At 40.2% G+C, this 27224-nt stretch overlaps 1 protein-coding gene and 1 pseudogene across 1 annotated transcript in view; both read right to left on the reverse strand.

Moving 5' to 3' along the window:
• Window positions 1-27224, reverse strand: part of DEPTOR (DEP domain containing MTOR interacting protein) — a 140651-nt gene that overhangs the window by 51816 nt on the left and 61611 nt on the right. The window contains exons 4-5 of the mRNA XM_046642223.1: window positions 18837-19015; window positions 972-1157 (exon numbers count right to left, since the gene is read on the reverse strand). Of these exons, the coding sequence (XP_046498179.1) occupies window positions 972-1157; window positions 18837-19015 (365 nt within the window). The remainder of the gene's footprint in view (window positions 1-971; window positions 1158-18836; window positions 19016-27224) is intronic.
• LOC124228316 (uncharacterized) lies at window positions 22301-22414 on the reverse strand (annotated as a pseudogene).

The following is a 27224-nucleotide window of genomic DNA, read 5'->3' on the forward strand; positions in this document are numbered from 1 at the left end:
CACACATTTTCATTTTGCCCTGGGTTTCAGGTTAACTGCAGAACTTCCTTCCAAACCTTAGGCTCCCCAGTTCCTTGAGTCAATGCCAAGTTTCCAGAGGAGCTGAAGATACCACCCTTAAGCACCTCAGCCTCTTACATAGAACAATATCTTTTCTGGATGAGTGGGGTTATCTTTGGGAACATTAGTCACAATCATTTCTGTCAGGGTTCATTGTAAACATGGGACTGTTTGACCTCACATGTAACGTCCCAGGCTGCTCTGCTTTATGAGCTCCTGTGTCTGCTTTTCATAGTTTTTGTTTGTTCTCTATCACCCCCTTATATGGATTGGTAATCAGTTGCCTTTTAGTCGTATATGCCCACAGAAGTCTTTATTCAGCCTTAAAATATATAGCTTTTCAAAGCTGTGATTTAGAAAACTGGATACTTAATGATACATAAGAAACGTCTGTAAATGAAAAGTAAATAAAGTATGAGTGAGAGCTTGAGAGATCTATAATTCAAATACATATTTTTTTTCTTTTGAGGAAGATTAGCTCTGAGCTAACTACTGCCAGTCCTCCTCTTTTTGCTGAGGAAGACTGGCCCTGAGCTAACATCCATGTTCATCTTCCTCTACTTTCTATATGGGACGCCTACCACAGCATGGCTTTTGCCAAGCAGCGCCATGTCTGCACCCGGGATCGAAACCGGCAAACCCCGGGCCGCCGGGAAGCGGAACGTGTGAACTTAACCGTTGCGCCATCGGGCTGGCCCCCAAATACATAATTTTATGAAACAGACTTCACGGCATCTAAGTTGACTGTCCAGGAACAATCTGGTTGTTTGTTTTGTTCTTGGGGGCATATTTCTTGGTTATGAATAAACAGAAATTTGCTGGAGGACAGAATTTCAAAAAAGTGAGTTATTACTACCCTATTTCTCAAAAGACAAATACATGTGATCAAATAAACAATGGAACTGACATACCCGACATAAAACTGGTAGATTTCCGATTGTCATGGCTCTGCTTCCTTAGGCAGAAGGGACTGTCGTGAGTCTCCTGGGAGGAGGGGGATTTTTCATTGAGCAGCTCCATCAGTCTTCGCCTCCGACGGAAGTTCATTCTGAACTGGTAGAGAAGATTGCTGTCCACAAATGGGTGTTTGTTGGACACTGGAAAGAAGAAGCAACAGATGTGGGCTGTCTGGCATGCTGGCCACTGAGCACCGCAGCTGAAGACTCCAGCCAACGGGGGCAAAGTCTTGAGAAAGAGTTGAGTGCTACAGGGGCTGGCCCCGTGGCCGAGTGGTTAAGTTCGTGCGCTCCGCTGCAGGCGACCCAGTGTTTCGTTAGTTCGAATCCTGGGCGCGGGCATGGCACTGCTCATCAGACCACGCTGAGGCAGCGTCCCACATGCCACAACCAGAAGAACCCACAACGAAGAATATACAACTATGTACCGGGGGGCTTTGGGGAGAAAAAGGAAAAAATAAAATCTTTAAAAAAAAAAAAAAAAAGAGTTGAGTGCTACAGATGCCATATGAGTTTATAATCCACACAAGGTCCCAGGTTTTCTCGATGTGTGATGCACTTTAAAAATTTACTAACAGGTGAGGTGTGCGAAGGGTCCGGAGGGAATAGGAATTAGGAAAGGTATGTTTTGATGGGGGGGTGGGGTTGAGTAAAGAGAGTTTGCAGAAAGGAGAAAGCACTTCTAGAACTTCAGTTACTTCTTTTTTTCTTTTTAGTTATTTATTGAGGAAGATTAGCCCTGAGCTAACTACTGCTAATCCTCCTCTTTTTGCTGAGGAAGACTGGCCCTGAGCTCACATCCATGCCCATCTTCCTCTACTTTATATGTGGGACGCCTACCATAGCATGGCTTGCCAAGCAGTGCCATGTCCGCACCTGGGATCCGAACTGGCGACCCCGGGCAGCCAAAGCGGAACGTGTGCACATAATTGCTGTGCCACCGGGCCAGCCCCTCTTTTTCTTTCTATTGTATCTATATGAGATGATGGATGTTAATTAAACTTATTGTGGTAATCACTTCACAATATATGTAAATCAAACCATCATACTGTATATCTTAAAAGTATACAATAAAAGTATGCCAATTATTTCTCAATAAAACTGGAAAAAAATTTTAAGTACACAGACAAGTAGAATGAAAAACAAATAGAATTATCTATCTATCCATCTAATCTATCTATCTGTGTTGAGCAAAAAACAGGGCTGGCAAATACCAAATCTGATGGAGAGGAACATTCTCCATCTTTTGTTCAGTATTTAAATATTGACTCATTTATACTATGAATACCTAGAGGCCAGTCAAGCAAAAGAAAGAGAAAGAAATCATCATTGCTCTAAGACCTAGGAATACAAATTACATAAATTATATAACAAATTCTTACCCACGATAAGCTTATAGTCTAGCAGAGGAAATAAAACATGCTCACATGTAACTGTAGTATAAGATAAAAACTTCAACTGTTTTAAGGAAATTATAGATAAAGTGCTAAGGAAATTCAGAGGAGAGATTATTTTCAGCCTGTGAGTGAAACAAGATTCATTAAAAATTGACATTAACTGAAAAATAAATGTACACATGTAAGAAACTTATTAAGGAACATAGGGAGGAAAACCCCAAATCAACAATCAAATCCAAACAATTAAAACATAAAAGTTCAATGTGACTTAACATGGAGAAACTTAAAAGATTCTTCCTATAGAAAAGAGGGCTTGGCCTCCTCTCTCTCAGCAATGAAGAAAGTGAGACAATATGCTCCGTTGGTTAGCGGCAGAGGCAAGTCCAACGCTCTTTGCATTGCTCTAAGATGCATCTCAAGAGGTCAAAGGTTGAGATTCATCTTGATTTCTGTGATGGGTGGGCTGTCATCCTAGCCCACCAGAGTTTATAAAACCCTCAGTGTCCACTGATTGCCATCTCTAGCCCACTCTGCTGAAGTTTAGTCATAGTCATGGTACTGGTAGCTCATTTACTATTTGCCGCTGAACTGAGCACTTTATAAGTATTATACAATAGCATCCTCACAATCACTCTGTAAGGTAGATATTGCTGCTATCTTCATTTTACAGAGGAAGAACTGAGACAAGTTAATTCAGTACTTTCCCAAGGCCACACAACTATGGCTTCTGAACCCACACAACATGTTTACCTAGAGACATAGGCCATAAGAGATTAGAAAAGACTCTATAAAGTTATGGCAAAACGTCATCTTCTCCATCTCTTACTCCCACGTTCATCATAGAGTTTATCTTTATCGTCTTTCTGTCACCCACACATCTGGCAATAGGCAGTCTTTTTGTGACACTTAACCATATTGTAGTGTAATATGGGGTTTTTTTGTTGCGGGGGTGGGAGGAGAACCTCTCTTTCCCCAATTAAGTCACTCTGCTTGAGAGCCCAGACTGTGTCGTAATCATTCTGGCATTCTCAACTCATAGACCACTATGTGTTTGGCTCAGAGTGGGTGTTCAGGAAATGACTGGCAGTGAATCGTCCATGGTGGGTATCAGAGAGTTCAGCAGCATGTCCAGGACAGAGCTAACTTTAAACTACTTAGATGAAGCAGTTCCCCCCAAACCATCCTGTAGGTAGGCCCAGGGTAGGTCATGAAGAGTCTGTTGGACCACTGGGAAACTGGAACATTAAGGACAATGCATTTTGTTCTTCTTACCACTAAAAATATTCCATTTAAAGCCTTTCCTTTGTTCTGAAATTATATCATCACTACTTTTTTGTTGTTCATTCATCCACCCATTCAACTAACATTTACTGAGGCAGACTGACTATATGCTAGGTATTTTTCTTGCCCAATGTTTTATGAAATGATGATGGAAATGGATAGAAGTTTGGTTTTTTTAAAGTACACGTTCTTGGCAAACTGTTTTTGGACTGTGAAACTCAAAATTTTGTAAACTACTAGAAAAATAATCTAATACAACTCCTTAAGAATCATCTCCTTTATCAATAATGCTAAGTGGTTCAACAGCCTTCTTGGGTGTTTACAAATAGCAAGCCTTCTAGCTCAACACTAGCAAATGCAATCCAGCGTTGTAACTGTACTTCTCATCCACGTTTGCTAATGAATAATTCTTCTGGTTATATGAATATCAGAGTCTCAGCAAGTTGGGTCCCATTAGGAGAGTACCACTGCCAACATTTAACCAAATGATTCATAAGAGTGTTTTAGTCTTTAAGCAGTGATAAACTATTCACTTTGGCTAAATGAATAATGTTGGCCACAAAGACAAATACACTTCCTTCAGTGGTAGTTCTGCACGTTCTTAGTAAAGAATACATTCTCGGACTCAGGAGATGCTGAATGCATCCTGGACCAGGAGATAAGCCAATTACACTTTGAAATGATATCTCCAAATAGTGGCTCTCTTGTGGATAGTCAAATTTTTACATAAATTTATTATATCACTACTTTCAATAAAACTACAATACAAATTTTGCAGATAAGTGATTTATTTTTGGCAACCTTTCAAGTTTATTGTGATTTAAAAAAATCCTTAAGTTGACTTTGGCAACAGTATCTTAAATTATAACCTGCAAATACATAGCTCTGCATACATTTATTAATGCCTACTGTTTTCTCTTTGTACAATGAATTATACAAAACATTGGCTCTCATATAAATAAATCCAGAAAATCATTCTGAATCCAAACAAATTCTATAAAAGATAAAAATACCTTAAAAATATTTTTAACTGAAGTAGAAACTTGACTTCTAATTTAATCATATGTCTCCTGGGGCTTTAACTCCTGACTCAGAGTTTAACTCACACCCATTCTCCATTCCCCACCTCCCCAGCTCTATACTACCTATGGCTAAAAGGGTAAACATATCACCTAAGATAAGATACAAGAGTTAAATTTAAATAGTCCTTACTCATCACATTCTCTCCCCAATAGTGTATATGATCTTAAACCTGACCAAATCAGGGAAAATGAGCACTGGATGAGACAGTAACCCATAGGTGTTAAGCATAATGTCTAGCAGACTGCAAGAACTCAATAAATTGTACCTTTATTATTTTACAACCACTCTTGTTGTTTTTACTGTTGTCATCATTTACTGATGATATACTGCCATTTGGCTTATAGGAATTCAACTTTATGAGACATTACATTTAATGTCCCAGTTCAATTTTCAAGGACTTAGTTGGATTTTAGTGCCTCGGGAGCAGCCACACTCTGTGAAACAAAGATCTCCAAGTGTTCATCCTCCAGCTGTGTGGCTGGCAGATGTGGAGTCAAGTTCTCCTCTCAGAACAGAGAAGTGACAACTGCATGTCACTTGTAACATTTTCAATGAATTATGTTGTTTTTAAAAGTGTTCTTTTTTCCTCTCATTAAAGGTTTAATGACACGAACACTGAGTTTCATACATTTGCTTTGTTTGTGAATGTAGCCCTCGGTGTGGCAGAGATAATCAGAGTTACTAAAGCTGACAGAGTGCAGATAGACAGTCATATTATAGCATCATCAATCACATGTGACAACCATTCATTTATTCAAGAAACTGAGCACCTACTAAGTGTCACACACTCTCCCAGCTATCTATCTTAGCACGCTGATTGGACTACGACACCTCCATCTGCTCATCCTTTCAAGCTCATCAACACCAAAGTCTGCTAAAAGAGACATCATTTCATACAAAAACAAAACAATTAAATTGGACTTGACTGAAAACTTTCTTATACCGAACAACTTTTAGAAAATTGTATCGTGCAATGAAAAGCAAAGGTTTTAGAGTCATATGACTCAGTTTTGATTCCGGTTCTGCCACATTTACTAGCTGAGAGCTTTGGGAAATGTACGTGTTAAGCCTCAAATTTTTGCATAGTTTTGCTGTGAAGAAGAAAGGAGATAATTTACATAAGAGATTTGGCATGGCATTAAGTGTTCTTCTTAGGCTCCTAAAGATCGACTTCAGCCTTTGGTCATTTAAATTCCTGCACAGAACCCATTTCTTCTGTCTTTTCTGCCCTTCTTTCAAAGAATACTCTGCCCATCTTCCATGAGCAGTTCTGTTACCTTTTTACTTGTGAGCAATATGAAATCTTAACCAGATATCCAGATCAAGTTTAGCAAGTATACCATGGGAAAATATTTAAATCTCCGAAGTCAAAAGAAAGCTGGAAATAAAAGAGTGAGTTAAGACACAGGAAGTTTTAGGAAGTAACCAGATGAAGAAAGCCAAAGATTTCTTTTTTATGGCCATAAATTACATGTGTAAAGTCTCAAGAAATAAAAAATAGCTCAATGACATACAGTTTACATTCCAGAGAAGGAAAAGTTGACTCTTTCTATACTTTAACACAACATTCTCCACATTAAATACGAAAATCGTTTGCTACATAGGCAACTTGTTCTTGGTTAAACACAGAAAAAATAACCTAAGATCTGGGAAAAAAAGTTAAAGAGAAGGAAAGAAAAAACAAGGAGAACAGTGATCGGTGTCTCTACATTTTGAGGTTGTTCCGATCCTTCATTTCTCAGATGCCAGTGCTATACAGGACCTTCATATTATAGTAAGTGTTGTGACCTACACAGTTTAACAAATCTTGTTCTTTGCTCCTTCCTTTGTTCGAAACAGGAAGGAACAAGAAGAGACAAAGTTCAAAGCCTATATTCAATATCTAATATTCTCAGTGTGCTGCTATCAACAGCTGTAATTGAAAACTGACAATTTGTTTACTCATCCAATTTATAATTTCTAGGACTTTCCAAGCCATCCCTTTTGCACTGGTGGAATTCTCTAGGGATTTGGCTTGGCTTGGTATTAAACGAGACATAAAATAGGAAGAAAAGCAGACACAGCCAGAAAGCTGAAGCAATGTAAATACAAGAGGATGTTATTGCTTAGGAAAGTTAAGATTCTAGAAGCCCTAAACTCACAGTATTGCTGATATTTGGCAAACAAAAAAAAAAACAAAAACAAAAAAACCAGATCCTTATTCACTGTATGCCTTTATTTTTTACAAAGCATGAGGGAAATGTCACGTAGTTCACCAAAATAATAAAGTGACTTGTTACAGATATATTCTTCTTTTTGTGGATAATGTGGCTACATTTTTCCCTTATAAATTATTAGTATGATTTTAGCACACATAAAGAAATTTTTAAAAGCTGATTATGTAAAAGGAGGAAAATTGGCTTCTAGTCTACTTACACATATAGTCTAAGGATGACTATAAAAACTTATCATCTTGAGCCCTGCAAGTCTAGCTGAATATAAAAGACATTTTAGGCAACTTATCTAGTTGAAGGGAGGAAGGTCACATACTTTTATTCATCCTTGAAATGTTTGCAGGCAAATGACATACACAACAGGCATCTTGAAATAAGTGAACTGAATCCAGCAGTGTGATAAGGGGTGTGGGGGTGGGGGAAGAGAATGTGCAGATATCAACTATTCCCTGGATGGCACATCATCAAATTTTTTCTTTTTTTCTTTTTTTGGTGAGGAAGATTGGCCCTGAACCAATATCTGTTGCCAATCCAATCTTCCTCTTTTTGCTTGAGGAAGATTGTCTCTGAGCTAACATCTATGCCAATCCTCCTCTATTTTGTATGTGGGATGCCACTACAGAACTTAATGAGTGGTGCATAGGTCCGTGTATGGGATCCGAACCTGCAAACTCCGGGCCTCCAAGGCAGAGCGCGTAAACTTAACCACTCTGCAACCGGGTCAGGCCCCACATCATCAAAATAACTTTTTTAAAGGTGGTCTTCAATTTGGGATTAAGTAAAAAGACAGCTTAAACAGCGAGAGGAATGAGGACAATGACGATTATCATGAGGAAGAAGAAAGATCAGCAAAGATGAGGCCAAGCAGGCCATGACTAAAACCACAAACCAGTGTCAAATAAAAAGATCTTCAGGGTCACCTCAAAGACAGAACACCCTCACTAGCTGCCACGATCAGCATTCTTAGTCACTACAGTCCACAACAACAGAGGTAAGTGCAGCTCACCACTTCACCCAGTGTACGATGGTGGGTGGTGGCTTTGGTGAAATGTCATTCTGGGTCATCAAGGACGGCCTCTATCCTACCACTTGCTCCCTACTGATCCCTATCTTTCATCCTAAAAGGACCATTTAGCACCTCTAGACACTGCTTCAGTGTACTGACAAACTTCGAGGATAAACAGGTGGCAGATCTAGTCCTGAGAATTCGTGTTTCTAGAAGGCAAATAAATTCTGCATATACAAATACTGCAACTCCCCTGCCAACGAGACAAAAGCTTTCAGTGGTTTCCCACATCCAGGGACGGATTTGCATGCTTTGACCTCCCTGAACCCGCTAGATCACAGTTCTACAGAGTCCAAGCATCTGAAATCATTTAGTATGTTGCATATTTTAAAAATTATCAGGACTGAAAAAACATTAATGTACGCTTTTTAATCATGTGTTTGGTGGAAAACATGAACTGAGAATTAACTACAACATGAGATTAAAGCTATTTTTTAAAGAAAATCTGAGCTGTACTTAAGGCCATAACTACCCATCTCAAACCATCCTAAAGGGATGCAGGAGTTGAAAGAGCCCTGTTTCCGAAAGAAGCAAAAGTCCTTGATTCAAGAACATTAAGCAAGTGTGTTTAAGTGCCTACGCCACATAAGGGCAGTGCTAGGTGCTTGGGATACAAAACTCCTCAAAAGGCAATATCAACAGTGAGTCAGAGGACTAAAGTAATTACTTCCTGAGCACTGACAACATTCAGAAGAGGATATGAAAGCAGGAAATTGATTTTAAGGTATAAAGACCTATTAACTGATAAATTACTAAAACACAACACTTCACATTCACAAAGTTAGAACCCAATTACACTTATTTAATTGACTGAAGGGAGGAGAGGCGATGGGAAAGAGAAGATGAAAAAGGATTCAAAGTAACTTTACTAAAGATAGCAGGAAAGAAGAAAATCAAAACATGATATCGTGATTATATAGGTTTCTGCTGCTTCTGTGTCTTACTGCCAGTAATGTCAAGGTAATAAACAGACGGAAGGTCAAAATATGTTTTATTCTTTTCTACGCATCATTAAATAATAGCTGGGTTAATTCCAAAGACTAGAACTTTTACTGTTACTGATAAAATTCAGAACAAAGAGTATTTTGTCAGAGATGAGATTGTTTTCCAGAGACTAGATTATACTGTAAGTAGAGAGAGGTCTAATAACAAATCTATTTTGTCTGGCAAATGTGATAACTCAGATACATAATTCAACGAAAGAAATCTGTAACGTATTCTAGATCTTCTGGAACTACTGGCATAAATCCAAAGGCCTAACTAAAGCAGTGTTGATTTATTTAACAAGTATATATTCAGCAGAGACTATGTAGAAGATAGTGTTTAAGACCAGCAATGGATGAGGTCATCAAACATGTTAAGCTCTACCCACCAAGGCATCTGATGATGAGGACGTTGATGACACGAACAATGACAATCAGCTAACATTTATGGAGTACTACTCCATGCCAGGCCCTGTGCCAAGCACACTGCATGATTACATCATTCAGTTCTCATAGCAGCACTATGAAAGAGCTATTGTAATTACTCCCACTTTACAGATGAGAAAACTGGGGATTATAAAGGTAAACTTGTCTAGGGTCCTATAGTCATTGACTGGAAGATCTAAGACAGAAACACTGACAGATTAACTCTGGAACCCCATTTCTTAATCTTCTTGGTAGGCTGTCTCCCATCCAAAGATGTAATAATGCCAAATAAGGAGGCATATGAGCTTACAAACACAAGAAAACGGAGTCTGCTTTTCCTTCATTTATTCCTGTCTCCAGGTTACAAAGGCAATTTGGCTAGGCATGTTTTCTACAAAACTCTTCACCAGGACAGAATGTTTATTACTTTGAAATTGCTTATTACAAGGACATAGCAATAACACAGAAAACACCGCTCTGGCTTCAGATGGCCTTGGGTTGAATATCAGCTTTGCTCTTTACTAAGTTACTTAACTGCCCTGAATTTCAATTTTATTCACCTGTAAAATGAGTTGAAGAAACAAGGAAACAACACGGGTAAAAGGCCCATTAGAGCTTCTGTTCCATAGAGGCACTCAATTAACATTAGCTGTATGTGGACTTCCAATTGAGGACCCAGGGTGACAGAGCCCAAAGGATACTTTTCCAAGGTATGAGCCTTTACAGACTTTACCTATGTGGGGGAAGGCTCTGGAAACAACTCGAGGTGGTCTGGGGCAGAAAAGAAGCCTTCTACCTAAACCAGATAAATTCAGCAGGGCCAACAACACAAAGAAGGACATCCAATGTGATGCTGGAGACACTGGAATAAAACCCAACCCAGGAAACACTCAGCATGAAAGCTCACCAAAGGCTCATTTCTGGATGGCATTTTCTTACTAATCCCAGAAAGGTGACCACATGACCCTGGTGGTACTTACTGGTAATTTATCAGGTGTTCCTCATGAAACTGAAGAGACTAGGACCCTCAGAGGATGAAGGAGCAGATGTTCAGAAAAGGAAGATAGCAGTGAGATTTAGAGGTTTTTAAAAACTGTCTTCACATATTTTCTATCTTATTTATATTTGTAGTCATCTTCTCTAAAACAAAAAGGAAGATAGAAGATATAGGAAAAACCTCACCTACTTTTTTCCAGTATATTTTATATTTGGGAATAAGTTTAGATTTATAGAAGAGCTGCAAAGACAGTATAGATAGTTGCCATATACCCTTCATCCAGCACCCCCTCTTAATATAACCATGGTCCATTTGTGAAAATTAAGACATGAACATTGACACACCCACCTATTTTAAATCTCGCTTGGAGCTACAAGGAACTCAGTGCGCAGACACAGGAAGAAACCTGTTCCTTAGAAGTTCATGTTTCATAGGGAAGGCCACTTAGTTACTTAATGAAAAAGATATTTGTCCTTGTGGCTGACAAGGCTAGCTGCTTGTCCATAACCCATTCTCTCTTTCTTCCTCCTTTATAATGTGTTCAGGGTGGCAGTGTACCTGGCTAATAGTATTTGATTCACCAATTGCCTTCCAGCAACTGGAACCACGTGACACAGTTCTGGCCCATGCAATGTAGGTACAACATGCTGGGATAGGCAATCCTTTCTAAATAAAGAGCAAAGTCTTGCTAGGTGATGCCCCTCTGCCCTTTACAGCTTTGTGATTCCATCTTCTTCCTGCCCAGAGTGCAGACATGAGGCCTGATGTATACTAAGGATGACAGAGCAGAGACATGGATGGAGCCCGCATCCACATCATTATCAGCCCAGGACTCCCCTAGCTGGGGCATGAGGCAGAAGAACCTCTCTGTTCAAGCCATCATACATTTTCTGTTATTTGTAGCAAAAAACAATCTCAACACTGTTCCAAACTCAGGTCTGGAAACGTGAAATCAAAGGCTTAAAAAACAAACACTTTTTATTTATTTTGTAGCCCATACCTTGTAACAAACTATGCTTGACTCAGAAGCCAAGAATAATAAGATAGAAAGTCATGCAGAAAGAAGACCTGCCTCCCAGCAACTGAGCTCTAATTCTTCCTGCATGAGATCTGGTTAGGGACAGTCAGTCCCTGGGCCTCAATTTGTGCATACGCAGAAAAGAAATTACAATAACTTCTTCTTTTATCCAAATTAATAAACATATATAGACCCACAGCTCTCTGGCAGACAGGGTCACAATAATGCCAATGCGACATTAATACTACTGTTCTACTGCCAGCAAAAATCTAAAGGATCTCATGAAGAAGACTCGGAGTTTAAGAAAGTGCTCCTGAATGTGGGGTTATATCCTGGATAAGCCCTTTCTGAGCAAAACGAGAACTGTCAAGACCAGATCCAGTCTAAATGATGGCAGTGAACTATTTCTGACTTGTGGAAATATTTAAAAATCAAAGGAAATATTAAAGAATCAGAGGAGAAAGAAAACATGACTGTGAAATCCCTGTGCTGGGGGACGGAGAGGAATTCTTGTCATCATTCCAGAAACTTGTGTAGCTGGCATCTAGCTTTATTTGGGTGTCCAAAATGGCACAGCAAAATATAGATAACGAGGTGCTTCCTCGACACAATATTTCAGGAATCTCAGCTATAGGGGAACAAAGATCTCTGAGATAAGGGACTGACAAATAGAATACACACTTTACCAGGATACCACCCAGCCCTGCACTGGTTTCAGAAAGGTCTAGAGCTGTGCTCTCCAGAATGGCAGCCACTAGCCACATGTGGCTGCCAAGCACTTGAGATGTGGCAAGTCCAAATTGAGGTGAGTTGTAAGTGTAAAACCACACTGGTTTTTGAAGATTGAGTATGAAAAAAGAATGCAAAACCACTGATTGGTATTTTTCATATGGACGACATTTTGAAATGACAATATTTTGGAAACAGTGAGTTAAAATATATTATTAAGATTAATTTTACCTATATCTTTCCACTTTTTTTGCTGTTAGAATTTAAAATTACATATATAGATTGCATTTGTGGCTTATATCATATTTCTATTGGAAATAGGATTGGTCTTGGGGCCGGCGGGTGGCACAGCAGTTAAGTTCGCACATTCCACTTCTCAGCAGCCTGGGGTTCCCCAGTTCGGATCCCTGGTGCGGACACGGCACCGCTTGGCAAAGCCATGCTGTAGTAGGCATCCCACATACAAAGTAGAGGAAGATGGACGTGCATGTTAGCTCAGGGCCAGTCTTCCTCAGCAAAAAGAGGAGGATTGGCAGCAGTTAGCTCAGGGCTAATCTTCCTCAAAAAAGAAAAAAAAAAGAAATAGGATCAGTCTAGAGGTTGGTTTCATAGGAACAGATCAGCTAACCAACAAACAAGTTCATCCCTTTAGGTGTAGCATTTTGAGAGCTATTTGTCTTAGAAGATAACTCTTATTTTGAGCTTCCGACAGCCAAAGGATCAAGAGCTCTTGTTACAGCTGTCTTTTTTTTCTCACACGATCTCTCCCATCCTATTTCCTTCATTTTGATGAGGAAGCACATTAAGTTCCTCCTCAGTAGGAATCCCTGCTTGAGGGGATGTTCTCAGCAGCCGTCAAAGAGGACCTTTACCAAGAATTCTCTTAAATTGGCTTAGCAAGAATCCTGCTACCCTTGATGTCTCCTATAATAAATTTCCATCCACTGATCTCCTCACCCTGTTCCATGGCTATAAATCCCCACTTGTCCTTGTTGTATTAGGAGTTGAGCCCCATCTCCCTCCCCTGCTAAAACACTCCTATGGCAACAATCTTGAATAAAGTCTTCCTAACTGTTTTAACAAGAGTCAGATTAATTTTTTTCTGCAAAATAATACAGTCTTGGGCAAATTGCAATTTTGCCCTTAGCCTCAATCATCAGTGCCTTTTTTCTTTTTTCTTTCTTCCTTCCTCCCATCCTTTCCTCCTCTCTCTCTCTTTCTTTGGCTAGGCTATCCCAGGGTTGGCCTGAATTCTGTCAGTGATCTTAATTACTGGAAAGAGGGGTTAATTCCTGTCTGGATCTGGCATCTAGCTTCCGTTGCAACAGATCCCAAGTTCTCTCTTCATGGCTATGAGAGCGAATGTCTCAGTGACTGTCTTCTACTGGAGAATGGGATGATCACAATTACCCTTGAGCAGCTGGGAGGATTAAAAAATAATATATGTAAAACTGCTTTGTGTATTGCAAAATGTTATATAAATACTTTTTTTAAACAAAAGAAAAAGAAAGAGGGATTGATGAAGTGTTGAAATCGTTGAAGTGCACTGACTAAATCTTTAAAAGAGGAAATTATACGCCTGGACACAGCAGCAGTAGCCTGATTACCCAGGGTCAGCTGCTGCAGCTGTGAGCAATTTACCCATGTGATTTTCTGGTTTCTATCTCCCTCCATTTAAGGATAAGATAGCTGGATAGCAGCTAAAGCAGTTGAAGAGGATATTTTATGTGAGTAACGAAATGTGTTCATCACGTTTGCAAAGGTCACACAAAAATCTCAAGGCACTCGGTCATTGTTTGAGGAAAGGGAATCATGTATATTTTATAAGCTAACAATTTTTATAGTTCTAACATCTGCCAGACTGTGTGAGCTGATGCAATGAAAGTTGAGAATTTTTTTCCCAGTCTAGTAGAGCTGAGAATTAGCATCTAATCTTCTTTAGTGATTAGCAGCCAGATTGCCTTGATTTGAATCTTGAATCTACCATTTACCAGCTCTTATCTTCAGCAAGTTACTTAACCTCATCTTAAAAATGAGAATAATTATGATACTTACTCACAGAGTTATTGAGAGGAATAAATGAGTAAATGGGTAGAGTGATTAAGAACAGAGTCTGGCGTACAATAGGGGCCCTATAAATTTTAACTGTTATTTAGAGTTAATCAGATCACGTACAATAGCTGGCATTGGAGGGCCGTAAGTGGTAGACGCTGTGCTAAAAGCTTTTGCCAACCACTAACATTCAATTCTTACAGCAGCTCTGTGCAGGAAAGAGTTACCATAGCAGCCCTGATACAGAAGGGCCTGCTCGTGGGGCTGGCCCATGGCTAGTATCTGGGAACTAGGCTTTTGGAAGGTTCCCTAGGTTACTAACTGATAAGGCAACTTTGCCCACCTGGGGCACTGAATTCTCCCATTCCAGCCTACCTAGAATGTTTGTACAAACACTATGATTTATAGAGAACACATGTTTTCCCTCTGAGAGTCTGGAATGCTGGCAGTTGTGGCTGGCCGAGCAGGCAGAGTATACCTCCATGAGCAGCTCCCAATAAAAACCTTGTGCTCTGAGTCTCAAGAAGGCTTCCCTGGGCAGAGACATTGGCCATGTGTCACTGTAATAAATCTTAGCCATGAGTCCAACTATATGTTGAGTCCTTCTAGTACGTGTGGGTGGTCATAGACTCTCCCCCCAAAAATCCTGAAGATATATAATGTGACTCTAATTTCATAAATTTAAAAACCTGAGGAATGGAAGCGTCAAGACGTAGACATGGTCACTCAGTAGGCGAAGGAGCTGGGACCTAAATCCCGTCTTGTCTTCCTCGAAAGACCAGGTTCATTCCACTGTGCCAGGCAGCCACACCCGATTACATACGTCCTGGGCCAAGGAAAACTTCTCTCTAAGGCACAAAGCCTAGGAGCTACTGGCTAGCTATGCAACCTTGGGAAAATATCTCAAAGGCTTTGAACTTCAGACTTCCTCACTGTAAAACTCCCTTCCAGGAGGGGCCAAACAGAACTGGCTTCTTCCTCTAGCAGGGACAAGGGGTAACGCATGGCCGATGTCTCTGCCCAGGGCAGCCTTCTTGAGACTCAGAGTAATAACAATAATACCAATGTCCTAGAATTGCTGTGAGGATTTAATGAGATTCACATATATACGTCACATATGTGAAGCATATACATGTTAAATACACAATATATTAAAATCTATAAAGTATTTAGCCCAGTGCCTGGTACACGGTAAACCTCAATAAATGAAAAGCTAGATAACTACGTACATATATGGCCAACAAAATCCATTTGTATAAATATGTACATATATACATACATGCATGTATACATACACACACATATATACAGATGAAGTTAATTAGTCATCCAACAAGTCCTGTCTTGATTATAGAGCATCATTCACCACTCATAAAGGAGGCTAGTTAGGATTTCATAAGTGGGTCTAATTTTTTATGCCTACTGGTTTCAATCTAGGGAACCACTTTTATCCAGAAACCTTCCGCTTAAAGCCTAAAGGCTGACTTTCTTTAATGTTTAACCTGTGAAATTAATTATTAGCTAGACAATTCAGAGCTTTGCTTAAGACACTAACTAGGATTTATCATTAGCTCTAACATGATCATATATAGTGGCTCTATTTTCATATCTCAGATTAGAACGTGTGAGCTAGCGATGAATTACTGTGCTGGGAAACTGGAACTCCGTTGGGAACTCGACTTTCTATGTACAGAATATTCAATCCTCCTAAAACTATGGAAAGGAAACTTCAGTGGTTAAGATCTGCTGTCAACAATGCCTTATTTTATCCTTTACTCTGTGACTTTATGGAATTTATGTTTATAGTGTTACTAAATTATACTGTAATTGAAGTATAATTACTCACTGTTTGGAAATCATTTGGAAACAATGATTGCAACCTCTCTCTTCTCTCTGAAGTTGAGATGTACAGGATGAGCCAGTAGATCATAGTATAAGAGGCTGGTTTTCTCCTAGAACTTGGTATCACCTGACTTTTTCTGTCTGGAGCAGAGATGAGATGACAGAACCAAGTCTAACCCAAACACACCGTTTTTCACTGTGGAAAGCCTCAGTCACTCCAACCAACTCCAAGTTCACATTTATTAGCAAATATCCACCCAAGTGGCCTCAAATGATTTAACCTATTGGTGCCTCAGTTTCCTTATCTATAAAACGGAGATAAGAATACCTGCCCTATAGTTAAGAAAACTATATTATACACGCAAAAATTTGTTAAGAGGGTAGAATTGATGTTATGTGTTCTTACCAGAATAAAATAAAATTTAACAACAAAAGAAGATCTGCCTCAAAGAGTTTAAGAGGTTTAAAATAAGTTAATATGTGCACAATGATTAGAACAGGGCTTGGTACATAGTATAAAATAAATAAACAAATTTAAAAACTATACAGTACATCTTCTACTGTTCTCTGATTGCTTCTATATCCATCTTATATTCCTAACAAGACTATAAGCTATTTAAGACCAGGGACCACATTGGCGCTATACTCTTCTATCTGCCTTCCCCACCTCAGTGAACTTAGCCCAGCAGTAGACATAGGAAGTGGTCAATAAACAGTTGTGAGTTTGATTGCGGCAGCATCGCATAGGAGAAAAACCCTGGAACATACTGAATGGTTTGAGTGACACTTTAACCAAGGCCTCTAGATCAACGGCTTTCAAAATACTTGACCCCAAAACACAGTTACAAATAATTTTTATGTTGCAAATCAATACATATATGAATACATGCAGATATTTATATAGTGTATATCTAACTGAAATAAAAGTTTTACAAAACAATACTTACCCTTACTACATAAAACGTGCTCTGATATTTTCTATTCTAGTTAAATCCAGTGCAGTGTCTCTCAAAGTTTAATGTGCATTCAAATCACTTGGGGGTCATGTTAAAATGTCGATTACATTCAGCAGGACTTGGGTAGGAGCAGAGATTCTTCATTTCTCTCACGCTTCCCAGGTGATGCCATGGGTCCATGGACCGCACTTTTGAGTAGTAAGAGTCTAGTCTAGTAAATTTAAATTCTTGTTTAATGCTGGGAATGGCTCTCTAAATTTATTTCACAACCCACTAAAGGGCTGCAACCTACAGTTTGTAAAACATTGCGCCAAATAGTTTCGAAAGTTTCTTTTATCTCTATAATTCCGTTGTTATCTTCCTAACCTTGGGACAGAAATCCTAGCCCTGCATAGAAGCGGGGGTAGGGGAATTCACAGCAAGAATGACTCAAGCACCACCATTCATATTGACTCTTGGGCTGAAATGCCTATCTGGTTCCCAGACCTTTCCTCACTGTTCCAGGCCTACACCTTGCAGCTATATTAATAAACTGATTGAGCACTTTTTAAGAGGAGGACATTGAACCAGGCGCTTTATATCTCTCCCATTTACTCCTACAACCCACCCTACGAGGGTATCCCCATTTTACAAATGAGAGAAGGTAAGGAGCTAATAACTGATGGAGTTGGGATTCCAGAGCCCATGTTCCACTGATAGCCAGCCTCCAAGATGGCTCCAGGGATCCCTGCCTCCTGGTATTCACACCCTACTGTCGTCTTCTCCCTTGAAAAGAGCTGACCTGGTAACCCATAGAGTACTGAGGAAATGACAGTGTGTGACTTCCAAGGCTCAGTTAGAAGACATTGTGGCCACCGTTTTGCTCTCTCTTGGATCACTCTTTCTGGAAGAAACCAGGTAGCCACGTTTTAAGAATTCTCAAGGAGCCTTATGAAGAAGTCCCTACAGCAATGAACTAAAGCTTCCTGCCAATAGTCAGCACCAACTTGTTAGGCACACAAGTTAGGCACACAATTAAGCCACTGTGGAAGCAAATCCTCCAGCCTATCAAACCTTCAGATCACTGTAGCCCTGGATGACATCTTGACATCAACCTCACGAGAGACCCCAAGCTAGAACCACCCAGCTAAGTCTGTCCCAGATTCCTGATCCAGAGAAACTGTGTGAGAGAATAAGCATTTATTATTATTTCACACCATTAAGTTTTGGGGTAATTTCTTAAGCAGCAATAGATAACTAACAATAGTTCTTAACCAATAGATTATATTGCATCATGATGATTCAGCCCTAAAAGGAAAGTGAAACTTTTACGAAGCCCTTTTGGATTACCTCTTCACTGTGGCAGCTTGTATGATGCTTCAGCAAATTTTCATTCTCCCCTTGCAATCGACTTTCTGAGAGGCATCTACTTCCCATCCAGACTTGACCAGAGGACTTGCTGTAGCCAGTTAGAGATGGGAGTTGTGATGTTAATCATATCCAAACAGAAGTTTTTGGAGACACTACAAGAATCTGCCTGCCCTCTTTAACTTCTGCCCTCATCTGTAAAAACACTATATCCCAGAGAGTGGAAGTTCCTTTAGGCTGGGTCCAAGAATGAAAAGGCGTAGAATATTTACCTCCACTTGACCTCCAGCTTGGAGACAAGCCAAGCCGAGCCCAGTCAGAGGCACAGTTGACTTATAGATCCATGAGTGAGAAATAAATGCTTGCTGTTGTAAGCCACAAGATTTTAGGGTTGTGTGTTACCACAAGCAAAGCCGACCCATACACTCACCATGCTGTATGATGCCATGCTCCATAAGCCGGTGGCAAAGCTGCTCTGCCTCTTTCCTTGTGGTGGCCTCACCTTCCTGAACCAACCAATCCAAGAATTCAGATGCCATGAAGGTGCGCTCATACTTGACCCCTTCCTCTTCCCTGGGCTGCAGGAGCGTGTTTTCAGGGCTCATCAGCCTGGGAGGAAGAAAGGGAAGAAAAATAGACTTACACAAAAGGAAAATAGCTCATTTGAAATTCGACATCATAGGCTTCTGGGAAGTATCACAGCAAAGCTGTCTGGCAGACAGATGTGGCTGTCATGTCCTGCCACAATGTAGTTTCTAAGAGAAGGATCCGCTTCCGAAGTGAACAAAATGTATTTTCCTGGTAATTAGAAAAAAACAGAAAATTCAATCAAAAACGTTAGCATTAGCATACTGCATTCAGTTTAAGCATCTTGGAAAGGAGTTACAAGTTACTGACCAAGTCCACTCTATCTTTCTACAAAGGCTAGTATTTCCTTCCTCAAGGCATTATTCCATTTCCCAAATCATTGTGCTAAGACGAAAAGGTTTGTGTCCTCCATAAATTCATATATTGAAATGCTAATGTCCAATGTGATAGAGTATTTAGAGATGAGGCCTTTGGGAGGTGATTATTGCATGAGGGTGGAGCCCCCGTGATGAGATTACTGCCCTTACAAGAAGAGACACAAGAGAGTTCGCTTCCTCTTTCTCTCTTGTGAGGATACAATGAGAAGACTGCAAACCAAGGAGAGCTCTCATCAGACCCCCGATCTGCTGGCGCCTTGATCTTGGACTTCCCAGCCTCTAGACTATGAGAAATAAGTGTTTATTGTTTAAGCTATCTAGTCTCTGGTATTTTTGTTAAAGCAGCCTGAACGGACTAAGACAACTACTTTGTAATTGGAGGTCACTCTTTCACAATCCCCTGTTTGTACAACAGCCTGTTTCTCAGACCTACCTTCCCAAGCATTCTTCAACTCCTCTGGTTTCTGTCCTCACCACATCTCTGAAATAGCTCCCACTGGGAGCATAACAGTTCCCATGCATCTATATATGATTGGCATTTGGTAAGTCCTCATTTTGGTTGACATTGATAGCATTAGATGCTACTGACCACTCCCTTCAACTAGATGGACATCACACTGTACTGGTTTCCTTCTTGTCCCTAACTCTTTCTCACTTACCTTTGTGTTGGCTCTTCCTCACCTCCCTGGACTTTAAAGGCTGGAATCCCTTGAGATTCAGTTCCCCAAATTCTTCTTTTCTCAATCTATAGTCTCTCAGGCAAGTTCTTTCATCTCCCTGCCTTCAATTACCATGCATGCCCCAAGGATTCCCAAATTTATATCCCTAGACCAGGCCTATAGTCCCAACTCCAGACCTTGGTATTCACATGGACATCTCAAAGACACCTCAAAATCAACAAGCCCAAATTTGAACTCATGTCCTTCCCCACAAACCTGGTCCTGTACCCATGAGTGCTTCCACCATCCGGCCAGAAAACAAGGCATCATCCTTGACACCTCCATCTTCCTCATCCCCCTGCTCAGTCAGTCAGTATGAACCATGAATGCTATCTCCCAAATCACTCTCATATGTGTCTAGGTCTTCTCATTCCTGACACCGCCACTACCTTAGTCCGAAATACCAACACCTTTAACCTAGATAATTATGGTGGTTTCTTAATTGGACTGTACTATGTACCCATTCAACCCAACCTCAGGCACCTAAGTCCAGACACAGCAATTAAAATGATCTTTTTGAAATTCAAACCTGATAACGTCCTCCTCTTGTTGAAAAATACACTTCAATTGCTTTTCACTGCTCCTAGGCTAAGGACCAATATCCTTTATATGGCCTACAATGCATGCATGATACTGCCCCCTGCCTCCTTAGGACCATTATCACCTCGGACCTCTGTATACTCCAGAGATGCTGGTCTTCTTTCAGTTTCTCAAACATATCATGCTCCATCTACCACAGGGCCTTTGAATATGTCATGCCCACAGCTGGAATGCTCTCCACCACTTTTTCCTGCTACTCCTCCACTCCTCAAGCCCACTTAAACTCCTTATCCTTTGTATGTCAGTTAGTGTCACGTCTCTATTAGGCCATCTCATTACTCCCTGTAGAGTTTTTGTGATTATCAGATTAAATACTACCTCCCCTACACAAAAATTATAAGCTCCATCAGGGTAGAGTCCATGTTCATCCATAAAACTTTGTTTAATGAAAAATGGAACCTCATAAAGATGCCACAATCATTGTGTCATCTTCCTCTTTAAAACTATTCCTGATAAGTTCCTGTCTTCTACGTGGAAGTTCGTCTCTGTCTTTTAAAAACCTTCATTTCTTCTCAAACTAACAAGAGCATGCAACACAAATTTGTATCATTTCATTCTAGAGCAGGAAGAAATCTTAGAAATCATTGTAATCCAACTCCTTTTCATCCACGTGAGAAAAATGTAATTCTCATCAAAATGAGAAAAGGTGAATGACGGCATTCAGTTTTGTGGGGAGGAAATTTACTCAAGGTCATGTAAACAAGCACTTTAGACATATTTATAAATCATTTCATTGGGGGGTAACTGAACCTGTGTACCCGAATGTCCATTCACTTGATGTTCATTTTCAACGCTTTCAGACTTAGAGCCCAATCCTGTGGCGGACATGACATTGGACTAGGAATTGGAAGACTTCAGTTTATTTGGATGGGTCACAGTAATTGTGAGGAGTAAAGCAGGCCACTTTTTTTTTAGCCTCCTTTTTCAAGAGTATAATGATATCTTCACCCAGCTGTTGTGAGAATCATATGTGTGTGGAAGTGAAACAACCTTATAATACAAAAGACAATATATATATATATATACAAAATGTTACACCAAAATAATCATTGTGCCTACATCAGGGCATGATGAATTTGTGCCTAATAGCTAGGAACTGATGAAAATGAGACTCCCTCAAGTTCCCTCCACTCTTCCCGTGGAATCTTTAGAGTTCTACTATTTGGAAGCCAAACAAGGGGCAGAGGATTGGGAAGTAGCAGATCTGGGACCCCACAGCTCTGCCACAAACTAATCACAAATCTCACTGCCTTAGTGTCTCTCAAACCCATAAGAAATGAGGAAGACAATGCCTATTCTACTTCTTTCACTAGATTGCTGGTATCATTAAAAACCTCTGGGGAGGGGACGGCCCGATGGCCGAGTAGTTAAGTTTGTGGGCTCCCCTTTGGTGGCCCAGGGTTTCACCGGTTCAGATCCTGGGTGCAGACATGGGCCGGCTCATCAGGCCATGCTGAGGTGGCATCCCACACAGCACAGCCAGAAGGACCTACAACTAGAATATACAACTACTTACCAGGGGGCTTTGGGGGAAGAAGAAAAACAAGAAGATTGGTGACAGATGTTAGCTCAGGTGCCAATCTTTAAAAGAAAAAAAAAGCCTTTGGGGAAAAAAGTTCTAAGCATATATATTATCAATGTATGCTCTTATATTAAGAGTATTTATATTAAACTGGTAAGAACAGATGCTGCAGGTGATCTTAGCCAAAAGCCCGGGAAGTGATTAAGCGTACTCATAAAAGCTATTAGCATATAACAGAACTCATTAAAAAGCTTCTTATTTGGCATGTAACAGAACTCATTTAAAAATCTTCTTATTTAGACCTTTCCCCAAGTCAATCCTCTTTTGCACTTTAATCCATCCCTAGAAATAGCTGCTTACTAGGCTGATTTCCAGGGTTAGTAACAGCTGGTTGGTATGATAAGAATTATATTTAATATAATAATATCCAGGCCCTTCTTAGAAGGTGGAAAGGACAACTGCCACATATATATCAACACAAGTGGCAGAATCACAAGGACATTCTATAGGCGATGACAGCCCCTCTCATGCTTCTCTTCGATGTGACTTCACTGGTTCTCTCACCAAGAGGTTGAATCTATATCCCCTTCCCTTGAACCTGGGCTGCCTTTGTGACTTGCATTGACCAACTAAATGCAGCAGAACTGACATTACATGACTTCCAAGGCGAAGCTTTAAGAGAGCTTGCAACTTCCGCCTTCACCCCCTTGGAATGCCATACTGAGACCACCATGCAAGGAAGCAAGTCTAGCCTATGGGAAGTGCAGGAGCCGCATGGAGGAGAACTGAGATGCTCAGATGACAGCCAGCACCAACTCTCAGACAAGTGAATGAGGCCATCCTGGACCTTCCAGCTCAGCTGACCCTCCAGCAGGCATATGAATGAGCCCAGGTGAAACCAGGAGAGGAAATGCCTTGCAACCCACACAATCAGGAGAAATAATTATCATTGTTGTTTTCAACTACTAAGGTAGGGGGTGATTTGTTTTGTAGGAATAGATAACCGGAATATATTCATACCAACGGGCAATGGCAAAAAGATGTGAAACCCTGCAGACAGAGACAGACCAGGAAAGGACTGAAAGAACAATGAATGAATACTGGAATGTCCCAGAAATAAACTGCATGGAATAAAACTATGTGGAGCTAGACCTGGGAGACTACATCCGTGATGGGAATCTAGAAAAGAGAACCGAAGGGCCCATGCGCGTGCCAAAATAAGGAATACCACCATTTCTTCATTTCTTTTGACCCTTAAATAAGGTATTTTGAAGTCAAACTAGAGGAAAACTATCCTCCTCAGATTTCTGGTTTTAGATGTTATTTCCCTAAGAAGTCTTCTCTGCTCCCAAAAATCTGGACCATGTACCACTTCTAGGGCTCCCATAGTTCCCTGTGAGACCCTTCTCAGAGCCCTAGGGACATCACCTACTCACTTAACTATAAGCTTTCTGAGACCAGGGTCCCTGCCTATGTGGTTCACAGCTGTTTCCTAGCATAAGTCATCAAAAAGTATTTGCTGAACAAATACATGGAACTTATTTCTATGCATTCCCCTGCTAACACATTACTATCCAAGAATATGTAAAAATGATCCCCTCAGGATGATGCTGTGTGCAGATAAATGAATCAAGAGTTTCTGTCCTATTGATATTCTCCATTTAGGATACAGACGCATGGACTGGCCCGGTGGCGCAGCGGTTAAATTCGCACGTTCTGCCTCAGCAGCCCAGGGTTCACTAGTTTGGATCCCAGGTGCGGATGTGGCACCACTTGGCAAGCCATGCTGTGGCAGGCATCCCACGTATAAAGTAGAGGAAGATGGGCACGGGTGTTAGCTCTGGGCCAGTCTTCCTCAGCAAAAAGAGGAGGATTGGCAGCAGATGTTAGGTCAGGGCTAATCTTCCTCAAAAAAAAAAAAAAAAAAATCAGCAAATGCTGAGACTGTTAAAAAAAAAAAAAGATACAGACGCAGACGCCTGGACTTTCTCTGTCTAACCACTCTGTTCCTTCGAGCTCAGCGATTTTCCCTCTTAGGGTGTGGGGAGGACAAGTGGATGGGGGTTTATTTGTGTCATTTCTTGTAACCAGAAACATGACCTGTCAGCCCTCTAAAGCTCCTGCTAAGTAACTGGTGGCCTCTGGACAAGCAGCTGGTTAACTGATGCCACGAACGTGAGCTTAAGAGACCAGTTGGCAGCCCTGCTTAGATGGGTTCAACTTGCCATTTGAAACATGTGCCACCACCCTTAGCTCTCCCTTATTCCATTTCTCCTTAAAATCAAGTAATATCCCTATCCAAGTTCCTCTGTTTACGACAAAGTCTGTCAAGGAATGTGATTTTAGTATTAACATGTCGCAACGTTAAAGCAAGAAATTGACTTACTGCTTGTTCCAATTGTCTTTTGCCATGTAACAAGCTACCCCAAATCTGGTGGCTTAAAACAACCATCATTTAATTATATCTTAGTATTCTGTGGGTTGCCTGGGGCTCCACTGGGCAGTTCCTCTATCACTCTTGCTTAGGGTCACTCATGCAATTGCAGGCAAATGGTGGCTAGGGCTGGCTTTCTGGCACTGCAGTGCTCCTCAGTCAACATAGCCTCTCTCTCCAGTGAGGCAGCCTGGACACTGAGATGCAGAGCTCAAGAGGGAGAAAGCAGATGCTGCCAGAACTTTTTTACAGTTTTACTGAGATATAATCCTCTTACCAGACAACTCATTTAACATGTACAATTCAATGCTTTTAAGTATATACACAGAGTTATGCAACCACTACTACAATCCATATTAAAAAACTTTCATCACCCCAAAGGAAGTCCTATACCCACTAACCTTCACTCCCCACTTCCCTATTGCCCCAGCCCTAGGTAAACACTAATCTACATTGTGTATCTATGAATCTGTCTATTACGGACAATTCATATACATAGAATCATACAATATGTAGTCTTTTGTGACTGGTTTCTTTCATTTAGTTTGTTTTCAAGATTCATCATGTTGTAGCATGTGTTTCATTCCTTTTTATTGCCAAATAATATTCCATTGTATGGATATTCCAAATTGTGTTTATCCATTCATCAGCTGATTATATCACGGTTGTTGCCATTTTTGGTTATTATGAATATCGCTGCTTTGAACATTCATATACAAGTTTTTGTGTGGACATCTGTTTTCATGTCTCTTGGATATACACCTAGGAGTAGAATCCTGCGTCATATGGTAACTCTGTTTAACCTTTTGAGAAACTGCTAGACTGTTTTCCAAAGTGCTATACCATTTTACATTCCCACCAGTAGAGTATGAAAGCTCCAATTTCTCCACATCCTCACCAACATTTGTCATCATCTGTTCTTTTTTTTATTAGGACATCCTAGTGGGTGTGAAGTGGTATTTCAATGTGGTTTTGATTTGCATTTCCCTGATGATTAACAATATTGAGCATGCGTGCATATATACGCTTATTCCATTTGTATATCTTCTTTGGAGAAATGTCTATTCAGATCCTTTACTCATTTTTAAATTAGGTTACTTGTCTTTTTATTATTGAACTTTGTTCTTTATACATTCTGGATGCAAGTCCTTTGTCAGACATGTGATTTGCAGATATTTTCCCACATTCTGTTGGTTGTTTTTTTCACTTTCTTGAAGGCTTTTAAATTGCACATAGTCCAATTTATCCATTTTTCTCTTTTGTTGCTTGTGCTTTTGGTGTTACATCTCAGAAACCATTGTCTAACCTAAAGCCCACGAAGATTTACTCCTATGTTTTCTTCTAAGAGTTTTAAAGTTTTACTTCTTATAGTTAGTTCTATGATCCATTTTGAGTTAATTTTTCTATAAGGCATGAAGTAAGGGTCCAGCTTTATTCTTTTGCCTGCAGCTATCCAGTTGTCTCATTTGTTGAAAAGACTATTCATTCCCTATTGAATTATCTTGGCACTCATGTCAAAAACCAATCAACCATGCCAGGCCTTCTTAATGCCTAGGCTCAGAGGTCACAGAATGTCAACTGCCCTGAATTATATTTGTTAAAGCCATCAGACACAGGCCAGACTCCAGGGGAGGGGACATATGTGCCACCTCTTCATGGAAAGAGCAACATGCACGTCATACGAAGAGATGGAAAACATTTGAAGCCATCCTTGGAGACTAGGTACCATCCTGCTTTATTTTAATTAGTCAGCTGAAAGGCAATTTCAATATTTATAGCTCATTCACAGTTTTTAGTTGTCTCTTCCTCATTTATTTAATATTGTTTACTTTACTTAAAGTACAGGTTAGTTTTAAAAGTATGAGATTAAAGACAAATCTGGTTTCAAATCCCAACTCTGCACACTTTAGCTACATGACTCTGCTTCCCCAAGCGTACACTGAAGATAATAACAGTGCCATCTTGGGGAGTTCTGCAGCTCAAGTGTGATAACGCACGAAAGGCGTCAATCACACTGCCGGGTACTCCTTCAGCACTGACTACATTTTACCCATAATGATGGTGATAACAATGATGATGATAAAAGTTTTCTAGATGGAGCCATTATTCAGAAAATCAAAGCCCTTCCTTTGTGGCAAAATGAATTAAGATTCTGAGTGTATTTCTAGACAAAAAATTAAAATTCCATTTAATTAGTAATCAGAAATGTGTATGAGGCTCTGAAAGTCTATATTTTAGAGAACAAGTTCTTTCTTAGTCAAAATTGTCCTGTGCTGGCCTGTAATCATGACAAAAGGCCACACGCCTTATAAGCTGTTGGGCATTAATAATACTCGCCTCCTGCAAGTACTCACCAGATTTTGACGGTGCATGTGAGCTGATTTCAACCTTTCCTGGATATATGTCTGAGTCAGATTTCCCAGACTCCCTTTAACCCAGAGGGAAGGCAGTGTTACAATAGAAGGAACTGCTACATTTACGGGCCAGTACAGGAATAGAAATCAGCTGATAGCGATCTCCTTGTGTATTTAAAAAAAAAACTCAAGAGATGAGAAGGTCTATATAATGTGGGAATATA

Source organism: Equus quagga, chromosome 16 (genome assembly GCF_021613505.1).
Source record: "Equus quagga isolate Etosha38 chromosome 16, UCLA_HA_Equagga_1.0, whole genome shotgun sequence".
NCBI classification, from domain to species: Eukaryota; Metazoa; Chordata; class Mammalia; order Perissodactyla; family Equidae; genus Equus; species Equus quagga.